The sequence below is a fragment of the Micropterus dolomieu genome, linkage group LG13 (assembly GCF_021292245.1).
Source record: "Micropterus dolomieu isolate WLL.071019.BEF.003 ecotype Adirondacks linkage group LG13, ASM2129224v1, whole genome shotgun sequence".
Classification (NCBI taxonomy): Eukaryota; Metazoa; Chordata; class Actinopteri; order Centrarchiformes; family Centrarchidae; genus Micropterus; species Micropterus dolomieu.
The window spans coordinates 1,118,143-1,138,696 of NC_060162.1; the positions used below are offsets into that span (position 1 = coordinate 1,118,143).

General features: G+C 43.5%; 1 protein-coding gene across 1 annotated transcript in view; it reads left to right on the plus strand.

Moving 5' to 3' along the window:
- The first annotated feature begins 3,715 nt into the window (after positions 1-3,715).
- The window catches only part of ppp3ccb (protein phosphatase 3, catalytic subunit, gamma isozyme, b), a 28,157-nt gene continuing 11,318 nt past the window's right edge, over positions 3,716-20,554 (plus strand). Inside the window, exons 1-7 of the mRNA XM_046066977.1 lie at positions 3,716-4,280; positions 12,773-12,970; positions 13,530-13,654; positions 16,689-16,800; positions 16,919-17,064; positions 18,280-18,419; positions 19,600-19,677. Coding sequence (XP_045922933.1) covers positions 4,229-4,280; positions 12,773-12,970; positions 13,530-13,654; positions 16,689-16,800; positions 16,919-17,064; positions 18,280-18,419; positions 19,600-19,677 — 851 coding nt within the window. The 5' untranslated portion in view covers positions 3,716-4,228. The remainder of the gene's footprint in view (positions 4,281-12,772; positions 12,971-13,529; positions 13,655-16,688; positions 16,801-16,918; positions 17,065-18,279; positions 18,420-19,599; positions 19,678-20,554) is intronic.

The window sequence follows — 20,554 nt, forward strand, 5'->3', positions numbered from 1 at the left end:
GTGTTTTTGGTGATGATGTCAGAGAAGAAGGACCGCCTTGCATTTCTCAGCTCTAAATTATAAATGCGAAGTCTCTCTTTATAGATGTCATAATGAACTTGGAGATTTGTTTTCCGCCACCTGCGTTCAGCTTTTCGACACTCTCTTTTTTGAGTTCTAACCAGCGTGGCATTTCTCCATGGAGATCTTCTCTTACCAGAGACCACCTCCACCTTGGCTGGTGCAATGGCATCAATAACATTTGTAATTTTAGAACTGAAATTATCTATAAGCTCATTGACTGAGACCCGTGAGAGGGCAGGTGTTGAGGAGAAAGCCTCAATAAATTTTTCACTAGTGTTTTCAGTGATATGCCGTTTTGTGATCACCTCTCTTTGTACATTTGTGTGCACGCAGATAGCACTCTCAAAGAAAACACAGGAATGATCAGAGAGAGCAACATCAGTCACCACAACCTTGGAAATGTCCAGACCCTTGGAGATGACCAAGTCCAAAGTGTGCCCCTTATTGTGTGTTGGGCTCCGTCACATGTTGAGTCAGTCCATAATTATCAAGGACACAACACAGTTCTTTAGTCCCTCTGTCCTGGGGGTTGTCAACATGGATGTTAAAATCACCAACAATAACCACACAGTCAAAGTCAATACAGATCATAGACAGCAGTTCACCAAAGTCATCAAAAAAGGTTTGCACAGTATTTAGGGGGCCTGTAGATATTTAGAAAAATAGCTCGAGAAGAGGAATTCAGCTGAAGAGCTACATATTCAAAAGAAGCAAAATTGCCATAAGACATCTTTTTGCATTGGAGGGAGTCATTAAACAAAATGGCAACTCCACCTCCTCTCTTATGCACTCTAGCTTCACTCATAAAACTGAAATTGGGAGGGGTAGACTCGATAAGGACAGCTGCACTGTTATCTTGGTCCAACCAAGTTTCAGTTAAAAACATGAAATTAAGATTGTGAGTGATTATAAAATCACTGATTAAAAATGTTTTTCCTGCCAAAGACCTAACGTTTAACAAAGCTAATTATAGTGTGTTAAAAACATTATCTGGCCCACTTTTTTCAACAGGCTGCGGCTGACGAGGAATTAATACTAAATTTGCAGGATCTGTTGAGTGTTTCCTGTTTCTTAACACATTCAATGTGCTTTTTCTGTTACCTGTCAAGACAGGGATGGAGAAGACTACCAGCACACTGGGCCCCGGCTTGTCCTGGGAAGAGTCATGAGTGCTATTTTCCTTGTAGCCTGGACCCAGCACATATCAGACAGAGCTTACTGGGCTTTTTCGCCATTGCGGAGCGGGAGGACGAGTTGGGCGCTGTATGTGTGACACATGTGTCAAACCTGGAGGACTTAGAACCAGTGGTGGAGGTGAACGGTGAGGGAGGTTTAGGGTAGAGGAAAATGGGAGTTGGTCCCAGCTCTAACCAGGTCTTCCATGTGATCAGTGGGGAGAGGGGAGAAAGGGTGTCTGGAGATAAGGGTGACCTAGATGGGGATTGGAGGGCAGAGATGTTGAATCCTCACTGTTGGTTTTCAGTGAGGGAGGTGGAGGCTCTTCCTCTTGGCTGAGTTGTCTCCCGTGATCAGAGCTGTCTTCCGGCGGGGGCTGAGGTGGCTCTCCTTCAAGGTTTCTGGCGTGTTGTGTTATGTCTATATCCATCTATAAGCACTTTTTGAATCAGTAGTACTTAATTTATTTATTTATTGTTCAAAAAAGACAAAATATTGGTAAAAGAACCTAAAAACAAATACCTTTTTATTAAAAAAATAATACCCCTACTGAATAAAACTAAATTAGATTCAACTTTATTGTTGAATACTAGTCACTGGTACAAAGCAACGAAATGCAGATAGCATCTAACCAGAAGTGCTTAATCAGTAATTAAATAGAATATGATACATTATTGTACAAGTGAAAGGTCTGAATGATATATAAATATAAATATATTTGTACATGAATATTTATAGCTACAGGTCAATAGAGGCTATGAACAGGTTATGGCAGTACGGTATGAATAAAATATGTACAGTTGTGCAAATGTGCTTATTGTAGGGATTATACAGTATGTACAGTAGGAATGTCTGTGTGTGGGGAATGATTTACAGTAAATACTGAATGTGGGGTACGAATGTACAGTAGTGGAATAGTACGCTTAGAATAAGGTCAGTTTTTCTTGTTCTCTACACCAAAACAAGAAGAAAACAAAAGAAAGTGTCCATTGATGTGTCTGAATATTCTAGCTTTTAAGTTACAAAATATATATTTGTCATCATGGTCAACACATGTATATTTGGAGCAGTTTGATCAGTGTCCACGTGGCGGCGCTGTAGTCATTGTGCTCACCTCTTGTGTCTTGTAGAAATATGGACAAACATAGCACCTATGTTTTAATATTTAGTTTTTCTATATGCTGAAGAGTCTTGGTGACCACTAGCTATTACTGATAGGAGCAGCATGTTCATCCAAACCTGTCTGTGAAACTGAAACAGATGCTGTGACAGACCTGACGCCAAACTCCTTAGAAAATCTGACAATTTAACATCTCTTTGAATCAGGAAGTCAACAATCAGAGAACCCAAATAAAGCTCTTGTGTTTTGCTGGAAAGGGATCAATAGTTCATGGGCAAGTCAATTTTAAAAGGGGAAATTCTTTCCAAAATGCAGTTTAATGTAGTTTTATAGAAAGACAAATTAGAGGCTGGGCTATTTAGCACTGTTCTCCTTGATCTTCTAGAAATACATGTACATGATAACTGGCAGCATGGCGACTTTAATATGCCAAATTTGAGAATGGAGATTGGAATAAACATAAAAAACATGTTATTTTTTCATTCGTTTAACTTTTTCACACCATGTGAAAACAAAACCTTTCCTTTTTCCAAGAGGTAATATTCAAATACTCAAGTAGCCTATGAGTCCTGCATTCAAAATGTTACTTCAGCAAAAGTACAAAAGTATTAGCGTCAACATATACTTGAAAGTACAGAAAGTAAAAGTTCTCATTATACAGAATGGCCCATTTTATGAATTATGAATTCTAAAAGAAATTCAGTCGTTAAAGGAATTTTTGTGTTGTTGTTTTTTATTGAAAATTAGGAAAATATGCAAACAAGTTTGGGAATATGTAAACAAACCAGAAATCAGTTAATACTGGTGGGAATGATACTATATGCCTAGCACACTTAAACATAGCAGCAGACAATAGAAGTAAGTTACACTGAAAAACAAGAGAGATAAAGATAAACAAACAGCAATTAATTAAATAAATGTGAACAGAGGAGGAGCTCAAATTAGCAAGATTAGAGACATTAACAAAGCAGGGATGTAGAGATAAAAACAAGTGTTTTGTTTTTTTATTTATTTTATCCATCACTTAGTTAAAGTAGTTGGCAAAGAAAAGCACGTGAACACAGTAAAAGAGGAAGTAACTACTGGCCTTTTACTAACAAGCAGCCTTTGTGTGGTATTTACACCTTTTTTTTACACAGTCCTAAATAATCACAAGGTTCAGTAGGCCAATGTGAAACGTGTCCAGGCTATACGTAAAAAACAAATGACTTTATTGTATTTAAAATAAGGTATGTTTTAATTTTTAAGGACAACCAGTCATTAGACGTGCGTGTTTACTCCGCCGCTGCGGTAAACCCAGTGAACGCGGCGCATTGATCTCGCGTTAACACTACACTACCCAGCGGCCCCCGCGCCGCCGAGCCATGTTGTAGGAAATCCGCTTGCGGCGGATTATTGTAATCCGACAGAGGGTCTGGACGACACATCGGATCACGACAGCAGAGCGGAGCCCAGCGGCCTGTAACAGATGCAGCTCGTCCCAGAATAAAGGGATAAAGTTGAGATATGATCTGACGCACCGCGCGCTGCTCCCGCACGCACTCATCGGCGGCGCACGGGCCGTTTCCTGGACCAATCGATCCGCCTCGCGGACACTGACAGCGGCCAGGCACCGCACAGCAGAGAGGGAGAGGAACCAGCTTTAATCTGTTAGTTAAAGACATCTCCCCCTTCTCCCTTCCCCCCCTTAGCCAGGTTTAAGTCCGGCTCGGCTCGGCTCGGCTCGGTTCTGCTGCTGCCGCCGCTGCTGACACGCAACTAGCTAGCGCGGCTAGCTCACCCCAGCTAGCTAGCTAGCTAGTAAGGAATTTAGCAAGTTTAGTCAGGAATTTAGCAAATTCTCCGACCCGCAGCCCGCAAGGAGGGAGGATGTCGGCGAAAGACCCGAACAAACTCTCCACCACGGACCGACCCATCAAAGGTACGTGACATTTATTTAATCGTTGCCCCTCTCGGTGCAGGAAGTTCACGGCTGCTGCTGTCGGAGCTAGTTGGCTAAATGTGAGCAGCTTAACGCGCCGCTGGGTGACGGACAGTCCCGCTAACAGCTCATTTACTCTGCCGGGGTTTGTTTGTTTGAGAGGATCACGGTGCGTTAAACCGCCTCTCTGCACCGAAGGGACCGAGATAACCAGGTTATGTAAATTAATCAATCCGGCGCAGCTAATGAGTTAGCTGCTTTAGCTTTAGCTGCCCCCTGAGTGCCAGATGTCAGTTGTGCGTTTGACATTTTGCTGTTAACGCTGCTCAGGTGCACCGAGCAACACCTGTGTCCGTCTCAGGTACGAGTCTGAAGGCGTGTCGGCGCCAAACATTTGATGGTTGTTGGTGCAAATGCGTCGCTGCACTGTTGGTGGTTGAATGCAGGAGGGTGTGTGCGTGTTGACCTGAATTTAACACCTTCACTTTCCAACTAAGCTACTTTATTTTAACACTTTATTAAACCAACAGTTTCCCCCCCAAGAGACTGTTGGTCCTGGTCCAAGACAGAGCTGATCCTTGAGTCCTCCATAGTGAAGCATGAAATATTTATGCCTCAGCATTACGTAACTCTCAGCAGACCTGACACAAGTAGTTGATTAATCATTTGGCTGATAAGACAGATAACCAGTCTAAAGACTTTATTGTCTATCAGATGTCAAGAAATTGCGGGGGGAAAAATGCTTATCACTATTTTCCAGAAGTGACGTCTTCAGTTTGCTTCTTTTGTCCAAAATCCAAAGACTCTTTATTTACTGTCATAAAATGACAGAGAAGCAGCAGGATGTCACATTTAAGACGATGAAACCTGCAAATGTTTCACATTTTTGCTTTAAAATAATTAATCGATTTATCAAAATAGCTGTCGATTAAATTTCTTTCGATCGACTAATCTAATAAAACAGAGCTGCAGCATCTAAAATAGTCAATGTCCTTCTATTCTTTGTTTTATTAAAAAGCTGTAACCTGAATATTTTAGGGGTTTTGCACAGCTGGTCAATCAAAACATTTTGTAGATATCATCTTAAACTCTTCTGACAGTCTAGAGACGAATCAATCAGCTGATTAATTGAGAAAACAGTGGACAGAGTGATTAAGTGAATACAAGTGTCTCTCTCTCTCTTCAGGTTGGCATATTTGTTTTTCCAGTTCCCCATTATGACATTTTGTGACACCGGTGTTGCACCAAATGCTGTCACCCGTCAGATTGTGACCCAATTAGGCTTTCAGCTGTATTCCCTCTGCAGACGTTTCTATAATAACACTTCTCCACATACTTCAGCTGCTGGGTCACACATTTTAATAGTTGTAGTAGCAGAAACTGTTTCGTACAGGTGTGTTTTAGAGCTCCAACACCTCACCTGTAACTAGCTTTCTGGTTATTTAGTTAAGCGTGCAGGTCAGCTGTTCCCAAACCTTTTGTGTCTGAAGTCCTGTCAGATAAACTCTTCAATTTTTTTATTTTTTCTCCGGCGTTTACAGCTCACACAAATCAGGACCAGCCTCGCCAACTGAAGGGGATGTGGTGTTATATTTAGGAGTCTGTTATAAATAAGTAAATATCCAGTCTCTGAATATGATATGACCCCGTGGACACAGGAAGTTAACGCCCGCCATCCTCCGCACGCGGGTGAATTAGCTGAACGTACCAGCCACAGTGGCGGGTAAATAAGTTAGTTAACAGAACGATTTGTGAAATTTGAGAGTTAGGGTGTTCGAGTGAAACCAGCAGAACCCCAAGGAAGACAACACACATGTAATTTCATGGCAGGGGTGAACAGCTGTTATTTTTGTCGACCAGATGTTTGCAGACTCCTCCTCTGATTGGCTGGTACTGGTTCGCCTCTGTTGGTTCGGGCTGGTGTTAACCAATGAGAGTCCTGGCTGATAAGTGACACTTGTATGGACTGTAAAATGCTCACTGAGGTTCAATCGGCAGCGGCGCTGAAACGTGCAGAAAGTTAGAAACCGATGAGCTGCGGGTCTTAACGAATCCACGGTTCATTGAACTTTGGTAACCCTTGTTGCGCTTCAGTACTTAAACAAATAGCGCTACACGTCTGGCACGAAGTCAGAGAGACGGTGTCAGTAGTTTCTATAAGAGTTAAATATTGACTGGATTAAATAAAATAACCTGTTGTTGTTGAATATTGTACATCTTGTTTTATTAGTTTTCCCACGCAGTGACACACCGCTGGTTAAAACAGGATCTGGCTCCCACATAGAGAGAGAGAGAGAGAGAGAGAGAGAGAGCGCTCATGTGGACGAGTGGAGACACGAAACAAAATCTGTGTTTGATCATGAAGCCTGATGTAACTCTAACAGCTCTGTGGTTTAGCACTGAAGTGAATGAAGCGGAGTCTCTAACAGGGACGGCCGTCTCATGTGGACACGGTAATGCACCTCAGTGTCTCATGCGCTGGTCTCCTGTATGAAGCGTTGTTATTAACCTCTGCGTGATGAACTGGTCGTGGGTCACATGTCTGCTCAGCTGACCTCAGTTGTCTTCCAGTCGTCGTTGCTGCAGCAGCTTTGACGGCCTGTAGTACTAATTATCTGTATTTTCAGAATATTTTCCTGAAATGTGTCCCGAGGCGCACGCTGTTTCTCCTACACAACATTTAACCAAACAACAAAACAAATACTACAAATGGATATCAGGCATCAGGAATAAGAAGCTGCAGTGACTGTTGGATTTAAATGATCCTGAATCCAGTGCACGTGAACGTGGCGTCTTTATGCAGACTGGCGTCCAGCGTTCCTGTGCACCACCTACTTGTCTCAGTGTTTAGTTAAGCGTCAGGTTAGTGATGTTGTGTCTGTGGGTTAAGGGCGGCCACGTATGATGGGCTCAGTGCGTTAGGAAGGCTTAGGAGTGTAAAGCAGCAGGAGAGCGTCACTTAATTAAAGCCGCCTTCTTCAGGCTGCTGGTCAGTCAGGAAGTCGACACACACGATGTAGGCTAGCTGCTGTTTGCTTCACCCGTCCGTCCAACCCGCTTCTAGATTCCCTTTGTTGGCTCATTTATCTGTGTGGCCTTCAGAAGTCCAAAATGGACCCGTGAAAAACCTGTGGATAAGTAGACGTGATTCAAAATACGATCCTGGACAGTGTAATAGAGAGCAGCAGCTGGTATAAACAGTCAGTGGCCACTTTATTAGGTACACCTGTAACATCTCTCATCTCAGCCATAGATCCACCTTTACAAAGACGATCATGTTCATCATTTAACAGCATAATACCCGGCTACACCTCGGCAGTCTGCGTGGCTCGTGGCCAACAGAAAGTCATGTTTAGATGGTAACTTGCTGTTCAAACAAGCTGGAAGGAAAACAAACCAGGTTTTTATCCACACCAGGGCTGCAGCTGGTGATTGATCTCATTATCAGATGATCTCCCTGATTTCTGACATTATGTAAACAACGTCAGTGGATGAGGATGAGCGCCTGAGGTGTTGTCTTTCAGTTGCTTATGTTAGCAATTTAAAATGATATGACTGGAAGGGTTTAGGCATTTTGATTTGGTAAGTTATATAAACAGATTTATTGATTTAGCAGCTTTTGTTTTTGGGACTATTAGACATCTGAAGATGTCTGCTTTCTGTCTGGGAAACGTTAACGGGATATTTGAACCATTTAACGACCGTAATAGACGAAACGACGAATCTGTAATGGAAATGACATTCAGTCTTCTCATCAGCTGGATAATGATTTCAGGGTGAACGGCGAACAGACGTCCTGATGGTTCGAGTTCATCACTGCTGCCCTTTTCTGACTGACACTGCAGCAGCATCCTGTTCAGCTGTGTGTGTGTGTGTGTGTGTGTGGTGTGTGTGTGTGTGGTCAGTACACATCGTCTCTGGCCTTTTGGCTTTTAGTTACCAATGGTAATCGAATCAGTCTGTTCATTTGCATCAGCTGGCACGTGTAATGATTCTGTTCTCGTTGGCTGATGATGGAGCCGGTAGAGGGCCGTAAAGACTGTGGTAGAGGTTGAGCTGTATCTGTGGATCTCACCTCGCCGCCCAGCCAGCTGCAGCTTTATGGTCTGAGCGAGAGCGCTGCAGGGTGCTAGTCAAAGTTACACAAATTATTTTATTATTAGTTTGGCCATGTCTTTGTCACACACAGCCGTGTCGTTACCTTCAGGGCATGTTTATCAAGTACATTTACATACAGCAGCAACGCACACACAGCGGTGCAGAGCTGAATGGGCTTCTGTGTAACAACTCACAACTTTGTTTTAACTTAAAGATCCACAAAAAGCAACACGAAAAACCGCTGCAGGCATCAAACACACCCGTTATTAGTTTACTTTAAATGAGGATTAACGTTCACACAGTTTATCTTTACTGTTCCTCAGGATTGGGGCCGAATAATGTAATTATTATGACTGATATTTCAATTGTGATATTAAAGGGAACAATTATTTTTACATCTTTATTCTTATTTTCACTGAAAATATGATCATGGTGTGATTATTTTTCTAAGGATCTGCACTAAAGGATATTTTCTTAAGTCTGTAGAGTATGATGTGTAGGCCGGGACGTCTCTGCAGCACCACAGTGTTTAATTTAAATTAGTATTTCGACACATGTATGATCTTTTTAACAAATATTGCACCTCCTGCGATTTGAAAATTGCAATAGTCCGTAATTTGATAAGATTTAGATTAATTGTACTCAATATTAGTCCAACATCACAGAGCCTGCCAGCCACATTAGCTGCACAACATGCTAACACCAAGTTAGCTAGCCTACAAAATAATAAAACAACAGAAAACATGACTTCCAGATGTGAAGTCGGCCCACACCCCTCCATCCTTTGAAGCGTTACGGCCTTTGTTACGGCTGTATTTCAATATTGCGGCTATTGCGACAGCTGTAGGTAGAGGACAGTAAAAACAGACATGTTTAGTACAATAATAACCTTGTTTAATACTATATCATCCACAAGTACAGGCCTGTATGTAGATTTATAGTAAATTAGTTTAAAGATTAGATCCGGTTCTCACAGGGCTCGGCCTGAGCTTCAGCCCTGAATTTGCCTAAACAGTTTGTGGTGGTGACATACAGAAATGATGCAAGCTGTATACTGAGGAACTTTGCGCAAGTACCTGAAAGTACTAAAATGTTTTTTTTATACAGACAAATGAAGGCGGATCAAAGAAGTGGGATCACTGTAATCTGACGATCACACACATTCCTGCCGTCCTCTGCCTCCACACGCTTCCTCGTGTCGACACGCTCTCTCCTGGCCCAGTGGTCTACTTTAGTGAGCAACTCTGAAATCAAACCAGGTCGCATGCGTTCAGCCAGTCACATGAGAGCTCCTGAACTGGTTTATCACCAGCAGAGGAAACCAGCAGATGTGAGTCTGATCGGACGGGGTGATCACGAGGAAGACGGCGTCTCAGACAGTTTTGTGAAGACAGAAAACAAAAACCACAGTTGTGAAACGAGACGTCACAGACCACTGTAGGAAGTGGTATTCAAATAACCAACGACAGTCCTCCACGGCTGAAGGGACGGAGAGAAAGTTTAAGAATAACTGCGCCAAAACACTCAGCTGCTTGCAGTGTAATCAGCTTAGGTAAACTCTCACAGGGCCCGAAGTTTCCACCTGCCATGCAGACGCTTCATTTACAGCAGATAAGTCAGAGTAAGATAAATGTGAAAAACATTTTACATTCCACTGATTAATAGAAGCTTTGGTCTTCTGCTTGTTGTTGAACTTTGTCCCTCTTGGCCACCGTGCCTGCTGTGGCCAGGAGCCAGCCAAATATAAGCAAAACAAAAGAGTGTTTCAAACAGGCTTTTTCTTTTTTTCTGCTGCTCTGCACAAACGTTTCTCTGGACGGTTAGCCAGCAAACACTAGCAGCACCCAAAACCAAACCAGTGTTTCCCACAGACTGAGAACTTGGGCGGTGGCGTGGTGGGCGGCGGGGGAGGAGGTGTCAGTGTTAGTGGGGGAGGCTACATTTTCTATTCCTAGTAGTTTATTTCTTATCGCACCATTTTAATTCTGCTTCATTCTACACCCGTTTATCTTTTTTTTTAGTGTCACTAATTTAATCTCTTTTCCCCACTCACCTTCACCTGTGCTGTGAACGCACCTGCTGGCCCCGCCTCTTCCTGTCTCTCTCTCTCTCTCTCTCCATGTACGTGTCTGCTGACCGTCTCCATCAGCTGTAAAACACAAAGAACTTGTCTTCTGGATTCTGTTAACAGCAGCATGCAGAGGAGGCTTGTTAACGATGTAGCCTGTCAGAAAGAAAACAACGTGCTAGCTAATGAGTGACATCTGCACTGGTGATAAAATATCCTCCGTGTCTTGTAACGTGATAGAGAACGACTCTGTCTCTGCAGAATGATAAAACAACGACGAGGTTGGATGTGTGGGTCTAAAATGGGAAATGAAAATATAATCACTTGTTAGCTGCTTCTGACTCTCTGAAGAGCTGCAAAGAGATTTCCCCACTCTGAATTTATTTTATTGATCTTCCCGGTGTTGTATAGACTCGTGCCTGATATTAATTGGTGTCGCTGGTCTTCACACAGATCATTTGTGTAGAACAGGACTCCTCAAACTCAGTTCTTATCTTCTCCTTTTTGGTCGTTTGTCTAACTGACAGAATTAAAAACAATCAGCCGCAGCTGAGTAAATTAAAATGTGGGGTCGTCTGTAACAGCTCCGTCAGCTTGTTACGATGCATAGCGGCGCTTGCAATTACAAGATGGCAGCCTTTCAAATGGCAGTCTCGGTGTGAAAACAGTTGATCTCTAACGCAACCTGTTCCTTCAGGTCTTCCTTTCTGCCTTTCTGTGGAACAAGGGTGTTTTCCAAGAACTGGTATTTCCTCAGAGGGCGTGTTTGTGCTGCCAGACTGTTACTCTTTGTCTTCAGGTCGAGCCTCGACACGCCGCCACAGTCTCTGAGAAGTTCTGCAAATCACATCAGAATATATCGGCTCTGGAATCTCACAGACGTGCTGCTGTATAATCTGTCTGATAGATCATTTAGGTCACGATAGACTGTCTTCACATTCAAACACACGCCCGGATTACGTCACAGCCGAGTCTGCAGACAGGGAGGAACGGCTGGAACAGTTTATTTTATTATCCATTAATCTGCCCACTTGATTAATTCATCCGTGCGTTAAAACATCAGTATATCTTGCTCCTTTTGTCCAAAAGACAAAAAAATATTCAGCTTACTACAATGTCAGACCAATAAAAGCAGCTAGTTCGGTGTTTAAATGAGTAATTAATTAAAAAATAATGAAAAAAGGTGCAGATTATTTTCCTAAGATCCATTCAAACTGGATAAAAACCCCACTATCATCTGGCTTTTGGTGTGAAAGGGTGCTATCGGCATTCACTCCAGGATCAAATGACTCTGCTGAAGTCTTGGGTATTGATCGTCTCCAGCTCTATTTAGCATGCTAGGCGAACAGGCCGTCAGCTGTGACCTTGTATCCGCACTGCGACGTCCGTAAACTCACCTGCCAGTCTACGGACTCCACCCAGCAACCACCCGAACGTCCTCACCAGCCTCCGTGCTGCTTTCTACTGTTTACTGACCCCGTTTAACGGTGGTTTGTGATGTTGAACGTGACGCGTCAGAAAAACAAAACAAAAAGCAAACTTCTGCTGGCAAAGTGACAGAAGTCTGTTGTTTATTTAGTTAAAAAAACGTGAATAATCTCTGTTTGATGGACGTCAGGTGGTTTGATCAACTCTGACTGTAAAGTTTCCAGGCTTTTATTTAACTTCTGCTTGTGTTATGTACACAGAGCAGTTGGCCCAGTGGTGATGAGTTCATTTGTCAGGATTTTCTTTGTGTTTTCAGTTGACTTGTTTGTTGGTCTGAAGCTGTATCAGATCAGAGGTTTCAGGGAGGACGCTATATGTTGTAGGGCTGAAACATTTCATGGATTCATTTACAGTTCGTCAAAAGAATCAGCAGCTATTTTCAATGTTGAATCGTGAAGCTCAAACAACAATAACTCTCAGGTTCCAGCTTCTAGGTGTCTCAGATTTCCTGCTTTTCTGTTTTCTGCCTCAGTAAACTGAATATCTTCTGTTTTTAACTGTTGGTCGAGCCAAACAAGACATTAAAGGACGTCTCCTGGACATTTTAAAATAAGTTCTGACACTTGTTTTTAAAGTCCAGATGATTAATTGATAGTGAAATTGATTGTTAGCTGCAGCCCCAGTCAGTTGTTTACCTTCGGGCTGAAACATTACTCCCCGACCCAGGATCAGTTATGTGCTTTGTGTCCTTGCTGAATGTTCCCTGTGTTACATCCTCATTTTCAAAGCTTTCTTTAACAACAGACATCTCGTCTGTCTTCAGATTGAACTTTAGATTAGATTCTTTATTGTCTAACTCTATCAGCGTTTGACCCGTCTGTCTCTTTCCTGTCTGCAGCGGTGCCATATCCTCCCGGTACACGCCTAACCATCAAAGACCTGTATGTGGACGGGAGGCCCAGCGTGGAGGTGCTGAAGGCCCATCTGGTGAAGGAGGGCCGGCTGGAGGAGGAGACGGCCCTGCGAATCATCAACGAGGGCGCCGCCATCCTCCGCCAGGAGAAATGCATGCTGGAAGTGGAAGCCCCCATCACAGGTAAACCCCTGCCTCCCGCCGCTCGCATCTCGCCATATCAGGGGCGGGTTTCCCCTGAAACTGAGATGTTGTGATGTAAATTAAAGCGAGACAAAGACGGCGTGTGTGCTCTCTGGAGTCTCGGCCAGGGTCACAGATCCGCCCCGTCTCAGATGTCTATTTCTACAGCTGCCCCCTCTGACATGTGGCTTAGCTTAGGTATCCCAGCCTCCCCTCATGCCCTCTGACTATTTTTATCTCCTCCTGCGTCCTCCCTTTCTCACTTATTGTTGTTTTTGTTTTTTTTGTCTGCTTGCTTCTTCTTCTTTCTCTGCCGTTCAGCCAAACTTATCTTGATGTTAAACGTTTGAAGCTGTTTTGTGTTTGTTCTGTGATACTCAACATTTTTCTCTTTGTCAACAAATCCAGTCTAAAGACCCAAACAAATCCTCTATCAAAGGATACTGAGCCTTTTAAAGTCAGACATGTTGCAGGTTTGGGTCTGAACATGAGATCTGTTGACAATAAATAAGAAAAACTAAAATAACAGACACATGAATCAACGTGTTTGTGTGTCCAGTGTGTGGAGACGTCCACGGGCAGTTCTTTGACCTGATGAAGCTCTTTGAGGTGGGCGGATCCCCCAGCAGCACCCGCTACCTGTTCCTCGGAGACTACGTGGACCGAGGGTACTTCAGCATCGAGGTAGGCGGCCGGCTCGCGTGTTTGTGTTCCTGCCGTTTCGCTCTGACATTTGGAGCGGCGGCCCCGGCTTAGCACAGCGTCTTTAAATAGTCGTAGGAAATGAAAGACACACCGTCTGCGTCCTAGCCCTCCTGACTGCCGCGCTCAGCCCCACCCAGACACACACAATGTACGTGCACACACACACGCCTCCTCGCATGTCGCCTCCAGGCTCGGCCTCTGTCCCACTGCCAAAACAATCTGAGGGAAGGACCGGGTCTCTGGTGTAGCTATGGATGGCATGACATTTCTATTGGCTGCTGTCATACTTCCTTGTTAGGATTAGTGGATATCCTGGAAGACTCTTTTGTTCAGAGCTCAGGCCGGGCCGCAGAGAGCCACATTATCCAGTTTCAAAGACAGAGTCAGAATCCGGGTCGGCTGCAGTTTGGAGTCACAGACGCTCCAGTTGAACCAGATTAATTTAGAAGTCATTTATCTTCAGGAGGCCACGTTTTCCAGATGATCTGAACAGCGTCAGATGAGCGTATCGGAGTCTGAAAGGTATTCATAAGATCAAACATCACAGTGTCACACAGTTTGTCCTCCTGCCCACGTTCACCCTCTTTAATCAGAGTTTGTATTCAGGCGCTGTTTTTCAGAGCCCGGTGCAGAAAATTGGCACATCAAGTGGAACAATCGACTCCGTTTTATCTCTTTATTCACTTGATTTCAGTTCTGAATGCAGCTGCTACAGATCTACAAAACACTAAGTACTGTTGAAATAACTGAAGCTGCTTTGTTCCTGCTACTTCAGTGTGACACAGAGTAACAGCTGCTTTATCACAGGAGGTAAGACCCTGGAAGAGTTAGACTGCATCTATAGGAGCAAAGGTTTTGTATTAGTCCTTCTGCCTTTCCAGCATCTGGCTCCTCCTGAGGTCGCTGGAACAATCAGATTCGCCTCTAAAGATGTAGTTATCGGGGTCATAAGACTGCACATCGTATTGACTGATGAACTGATCATTTTGACAGCTCTACATGTCGCCGCCCGTGTGTGCCGGCCTACATCGTAGCAGCACAAATCCCTGCTCTGACCCGGTTTACACTCTGCAGGGTGTGTCCGGCGTTGGTGGTGCTGAAGGAGTGAGTCTTCTGGTTCCTCTGTGAACAGACCTGTTTGGTTTTTAGATGAACAGCAGGTCAGAGCTGGCTCCTTGTCGACGCCTTCAGAAAAGAGTTTAACAGGTGGTTTGATGCAGAACAAAAACACTGAGCGGATGACTGGCAGCTGGAGAGAGTGGGTTTGCTTGGAAGCGAAGTATGCGTCAGATTCAGCAGCTCCTTCATGAAAACAAATGCACATTTAGAAGCCGATTATCTCCCCTGCAATACTTTAAATTCATAAACGATAACCTGCTCCAGCATTTTAAGATCCTGCATTTGCTTATTCTCTAACAGGAGGTCACACAGAACAGTAGCTAATCACGTCTCTCGTCTGTGGTGGCAGATTCTCTCTGAATCGCTATAAACTCCAGTTTTCACTGTAACAAAATGTTCATTTAGTCCCACAAACATATGAACGCTGTGCTGCCTGCATGCTGTCGTCATAACAATCCCCACTATCTTTGTATTCAGTTAACGCTCTGCTAAATATCAAACTCTCTGCAGCTTGTGCCCAAAAATGGGCGATAAAAACTTTAAAATCCGTCTATCAATAATTATCAGGATAAATGTCAAATCATTATTTCTTTCAAGTTTAAAGGCTGATTTAGTTCCTAGTTAAGGACTACTAGCCAATCAGAAGCAGAGAAGGGCGGGTCAGCGAGAAGCCGGTAAACAGCTCGGGTTCAGCCGTACGTGTTGCCGACCAGCTTGGCAACACGGACTGGAGCGAGAGTTTCAGAGCGGTGAGTTATTAATCTGTATCCATAAAGTTTTAACTGAGCTCTGTCTCTACATCACAGGAACAACTTTATGTCCACTGACTGCCTGGAGGGTAGCTAGTGTTTGGAAGGGAGAGGAGAGCTGCGTGCTGCAGCTCGCTGTTTTTACACCGCTGTTTTTGAGGGCGTGTCGGAGTAGCTGTTTGGCGAGCGTTTTTCACGTATTTTCTTGTGACATCACAAGAAAGTGGAAGTAAAGGCTGGACTTACAAACGAGCTGTTTTCAGGCAGTTCAGAGCAGAGTTTTCTGTGGGAGATGGGAACTCACTTTGGGCTAGACTTTGGGCTTTTTCACTTTGCACGAGTAAAAAAGAAAAATCTTCTTTTTCAGTCCCTTTTCCTCAACAAAGTTAAATGTCTTAAAGAAAAATGAATTGCCAATTTGTTCATGATTCAAATGAATTGAATCAAACCTTTTATAACATTTGTTATATTGTTACAACGGAAAATAATATTGCGCTATCTTTTTTAAATTTTGTTTTTATTATTGTCCAGCCCTGTGTTCAACTACTATCGACCAAGCAGACGCTCTCCTGTGCACAGCCGGCCAGTTCCTGTTAGCTTTTAATGCATTTACGCTTCACGTTTTGAGCAGTTTATCCTGTTGTGTTGGTGTTTTTTACCAAAGTAAATGTTACAGCTCTCATCCCCGTTGCATCATTACTGATTAGTGTCTTTTTTTGGGGGTGTGTCCACTGAGACAAATTGTTGTAAAACGAAATCAGTGTCGTCATCATTACATTGGGAACAGGAAGACGTGTCCAGCCTTCTGGCTCTGGCTCCACTGTGTTTCTAAGCTCACCATGAGCAGCAACAGGTCAGTATTTACAAACTGCAAGAAATAAGCTTCGAGTCAATTTGGTCTCATTTAGTTTCATTCTCCTGACTTTTTAAAAACAAAATCCTGTCAGAAGAGACCAAGATCGTGACTGTAATCTGAAGAGTTTAGTTTTGTGTTTGTGCACAAACCGGTTCAGTTCAGTAACCAAATATTGAGTTTCATGTCACACACCCTGACTTTATCGATGCGTGGTGCGGCTCTGCGGTGAATAAAGTGTTCCCTCTATGACGGCCTCCTCATCCTCATCCTCCCATGTGTCTCCCTGCAGTGTGTACTGTACCTGTGGGCTCTGAAGATCAACCACCCCAACACCCTCTTCCTCCTCAGAGGCAACCACGAGTGCCGGCACCTCACAGAGTACTTCACCTTCAAACAGGAGTGTAAGTCCTGCCGCTGTTTGTCTTCACGTCCTCCGCCATAGACAAACTGTCCTTTCCTGCAGGTCTGAGAGGGCGCGGTGCTGTGTGTTTAAAATGTGCCTCTCTGTTTGTCCTGCAGGTAAAATAAAGTACTCTGAGCGTGTTTATGATGCCTGTATGGATGCGTTTGACTGCCTGCCTCTGGCTGCTCTCCTCAACCAGCAGTTCCTCTGTGTGCACGGAGGTCTGAGCCCTGAAGTCACCTGCCTGGATGACATACGAAAGGTAACCAGAGGGCCGGACAATATCGAACTGCAGTTTATCTACAAAATATTGTGATTGAAATTGTAAATATTTTCCTATGAACTAAACCTCAGCTCTGTATTTGGGTCTATATTAAACTATACTAAAAATAATTCTACATAAACTGATTCAGATACAGTCAAATAACGCTAAATCACTTTTCCAACCGCTCACTCAGGCTGCGTTCAGACTGCAGGCCAAAGTGACCCAAATCTGATTTGTTTCAGTGTGAACAGGTCACGTGGAATCTGATCTTTTCCAGTTTGGATTTGAGCCTCTTTCAGATGTGGTTCAAATCAGATCCTGGTCTGATTGTTTGAAATGCGACCTGTGAAGTCTGGACGTCAGATCAGAGTTCAGGCGTCTCTGACATTGACACTCTAGAGCGACCGTCATCACAATTCTGCACCAGACGGAGCCGCTGCAGAGACGTTTCATAGAGGAGACGCCCCACTTTAAAAACCCTCAGTACAACTCAATTGGCCTCTATGCCCGCTAGAAAGCCAATCACAGCTTTTAACAGCAAAAGCAGGAAACGTATTTACATTTATTCATTTAGCTGACGCTTTTATCCAAAGCGTCTGCTATACATGTCAGAGGTCGCACGCCTCTGGAGCAACTAGGGGTTAAGTGTCTTGCTCAGGGACACATGGTGGATGTCTCACAGTGGGAATTGAACCCAGGTCTCTCACACCAAAGGCAAGCATCTTATCATGCACCATCACCACCCCCTATTCAGCCAATCTTGTGGTTCCACTGATCTAAGAGTCCGTTTTACTTTACTGCGCATGCGTAGAAGTAAAACTTGTCTGGAAAAACGTTTATGTCGTCAAACTTTTTCAGTGATTTTTAATCAGATTTTACTGCTGATTCTATTGATTGTAGTTTTTATGTCCTGGTGACCTGTGAAAGTGCAGTTCTGGCTCTCTCCCCAGTCATTCAGATACTAGCCTGGTCTTGTTGGTCTGAAATAGCTGCAGAGTGACTTGCCTGTAAGGACTTTTGATATTACTCAATAACATAGTATTTAAATCCAGTATATAACAGTCACCTCTTGCAGCTTGTTAAGACACTGTTATAAGTTGAAATTAAAGTCGCGGCAGTTTCTCTCTTTCAAACTGAGGTTCTGATATGAAATAGTTGAGCCCTCACAGCTGGTTGATTGTGTTTGTAACGTTGGTGTGTCTCTGTGTGCAGCTGGACCGGTTTAAGGAACCTCCTGCGTTCGGGCCGATGTGCGACCTGCTGTGGTCGGACCCGGGGGAGGACTACGGCTCAGAAAAGACCCAGGAACACTTCTGCCATAACAGCGTCAGAGGCTGCTCTTATTTCTACAGGTACGCCCGTCACCGCGGGACGCTGTGTGCTGCTGCAAATGTTTCCACATTTAAAAAAACAAAAAAGACCAAAAGCAGCTTGGTCTGTTAATCTGAGCTGATTAAAGCTTTTACAAACAATGGCTTATCTCTGGATAAGTGACCGCTGCTGAAATCCGCCGTCAGACAGATACTGAAAATAAATATTAGCATTCTCTCCTCGCTCTTTATATTTGTACTGAATTTGCGGTGTTGACACCACATGGAGGTCACAGCGAGGGGAAAGCAGCAGCTGCTCAAAAGCCTCTTTCATCCTACATTAGTTTGTTTAAGTAGCACAACATTTAAACCATTCAGTGAGAAATGACACCAAGCCACTGTGTTTCTCTAACACCCCTAATAGATCTGTTGGAGATTACAGCCGCCTGTCAGTAGGAGTTTTAGTCCCGTCCCGAAAGCCCGTCCAGGTAGCTTCTGGTTTTAAAGACCAAGCTGCGCCCCCTTTCAGAGCTGCACCTCGTTAGGTAAACGTTCCTGCAATTCAGCGTCTCGTATCTGAATAAACACCAGCTCACCTTTTATGTTAAAGTCACTCAGTTAAATAAAATAAACTTAACCTAACCTTAACAAATACTTTGTACTACCAGAGAGAGAATAAGATGAGCACTGACGCTTGCTTTAATTCATGAAAACAAACTTGTGAAACAGTTTGTGCTCTTCAGTCTGGGCTTTTCAAGAAACCATCAGTCCGGTTTTAGAGAAAGAATGCAGCACAAAGAAGAGAAGCATGCAGATGCAAAAACAATCAACTTATTCCGCGTGAATGCAGTATTTTGTACTCGGGGTGTGTATTGTACTTGTCGTGCGTGTAGTACTGCGTGTGCGTAAAGGGCTTTTGGTGTTGGTGATCCGAGGTGAATCGTCAGTTCTGTGAGGATCTGATATAAACTCATCCCTCCTGTGAAAAAGCCTCGACCTTAATTGATCTCTAATTTTAGCACTTTGAAGCGTCTCTTGTTATTCTGGAGTTGAAGCGTTAAAGGCGGCGGCGGCAGGGAGACAGCCGGGCGGCGGGAGGAGACGAGGCTGAACATTTGGAGAAACATGAAACAGTCGTTGAGTGAAATCCCTCCGCTCTGTGTTTACCAAACTGGCATCTTGGTGTTTGTTGGAGGATAATAACTCCCTGTTCTGTCTCCAGTTACCCAGCAGTCTGTGACTTCCTGATGAACAATAACCTGTTGTCTGTAATACGAGCACATGAAGCCCAGGATGCAGGGTGAGTGACGCCTCCTGTCAGACATCAGCCTGACACTTTCATTTTCTGCAGTAATACCATATAATAATACTGTGGTGTTATTATTGTGTTATATTAGATGGTTGCTTGTCTTTTATTATATTCTCTTTTTTTTAATTTGAGCTTTTACAACAACACAAAAAACAAAAAGTTTAAGCAGCCGAGGCCATGTTTCTCTATTGGCTGTGGTTCCCAACCACGGGGTCGGGACCCTCCAACACGGTCACATGATAAATGTGAGGGGTCATCTGATTATTAATGGGAACGCAGTGAATCCTAAACATCTGTCAGTTGCCAGTTTATTAGGTACAGCTAGTTAAAGCTAATGCAGTCTCATCTGTGACAGTAGTGAAGGTTATAGTGATCAGTTTTAGTTTTAGAGTAGAGTTTATTCAGCTTGAGGGTCATTTTGTAGGTTGTGGTGCTGTTTGGGCTGGGCAATAAAACAATAGTCAAGATCTTGGCAATATAATTTCCCTCAATTACAAAATGTTCAACAAATTAGCACTTTTTCTATCAAGATGTTTATTTTGTTGAGGCCTAACAAAACCAGATATTACTTAATTTTACTCGTGCATATTTGTTAAAAGATTTCCATCATGTGTTTGTTCTGACCATAAAGAAGAATTTAAAAACAGTCTGGTTTCCTAAACCTTCTTCCTTCAGGAGCAAAAATCAGCCTTGAAACTTGAAAGAAATAATGATTTGACATTTATCCTGATTGTGATAACATTTTCGTCCATATCGCTGAGCCCTTGGTGCTCGTCCACTCCATTTTTATCAATAAGCGAAAACAAAATACCAGAAACACACTGAAGTTGAACTAGCATCTTTTCTAAAACAACAAACGGAGCATTAA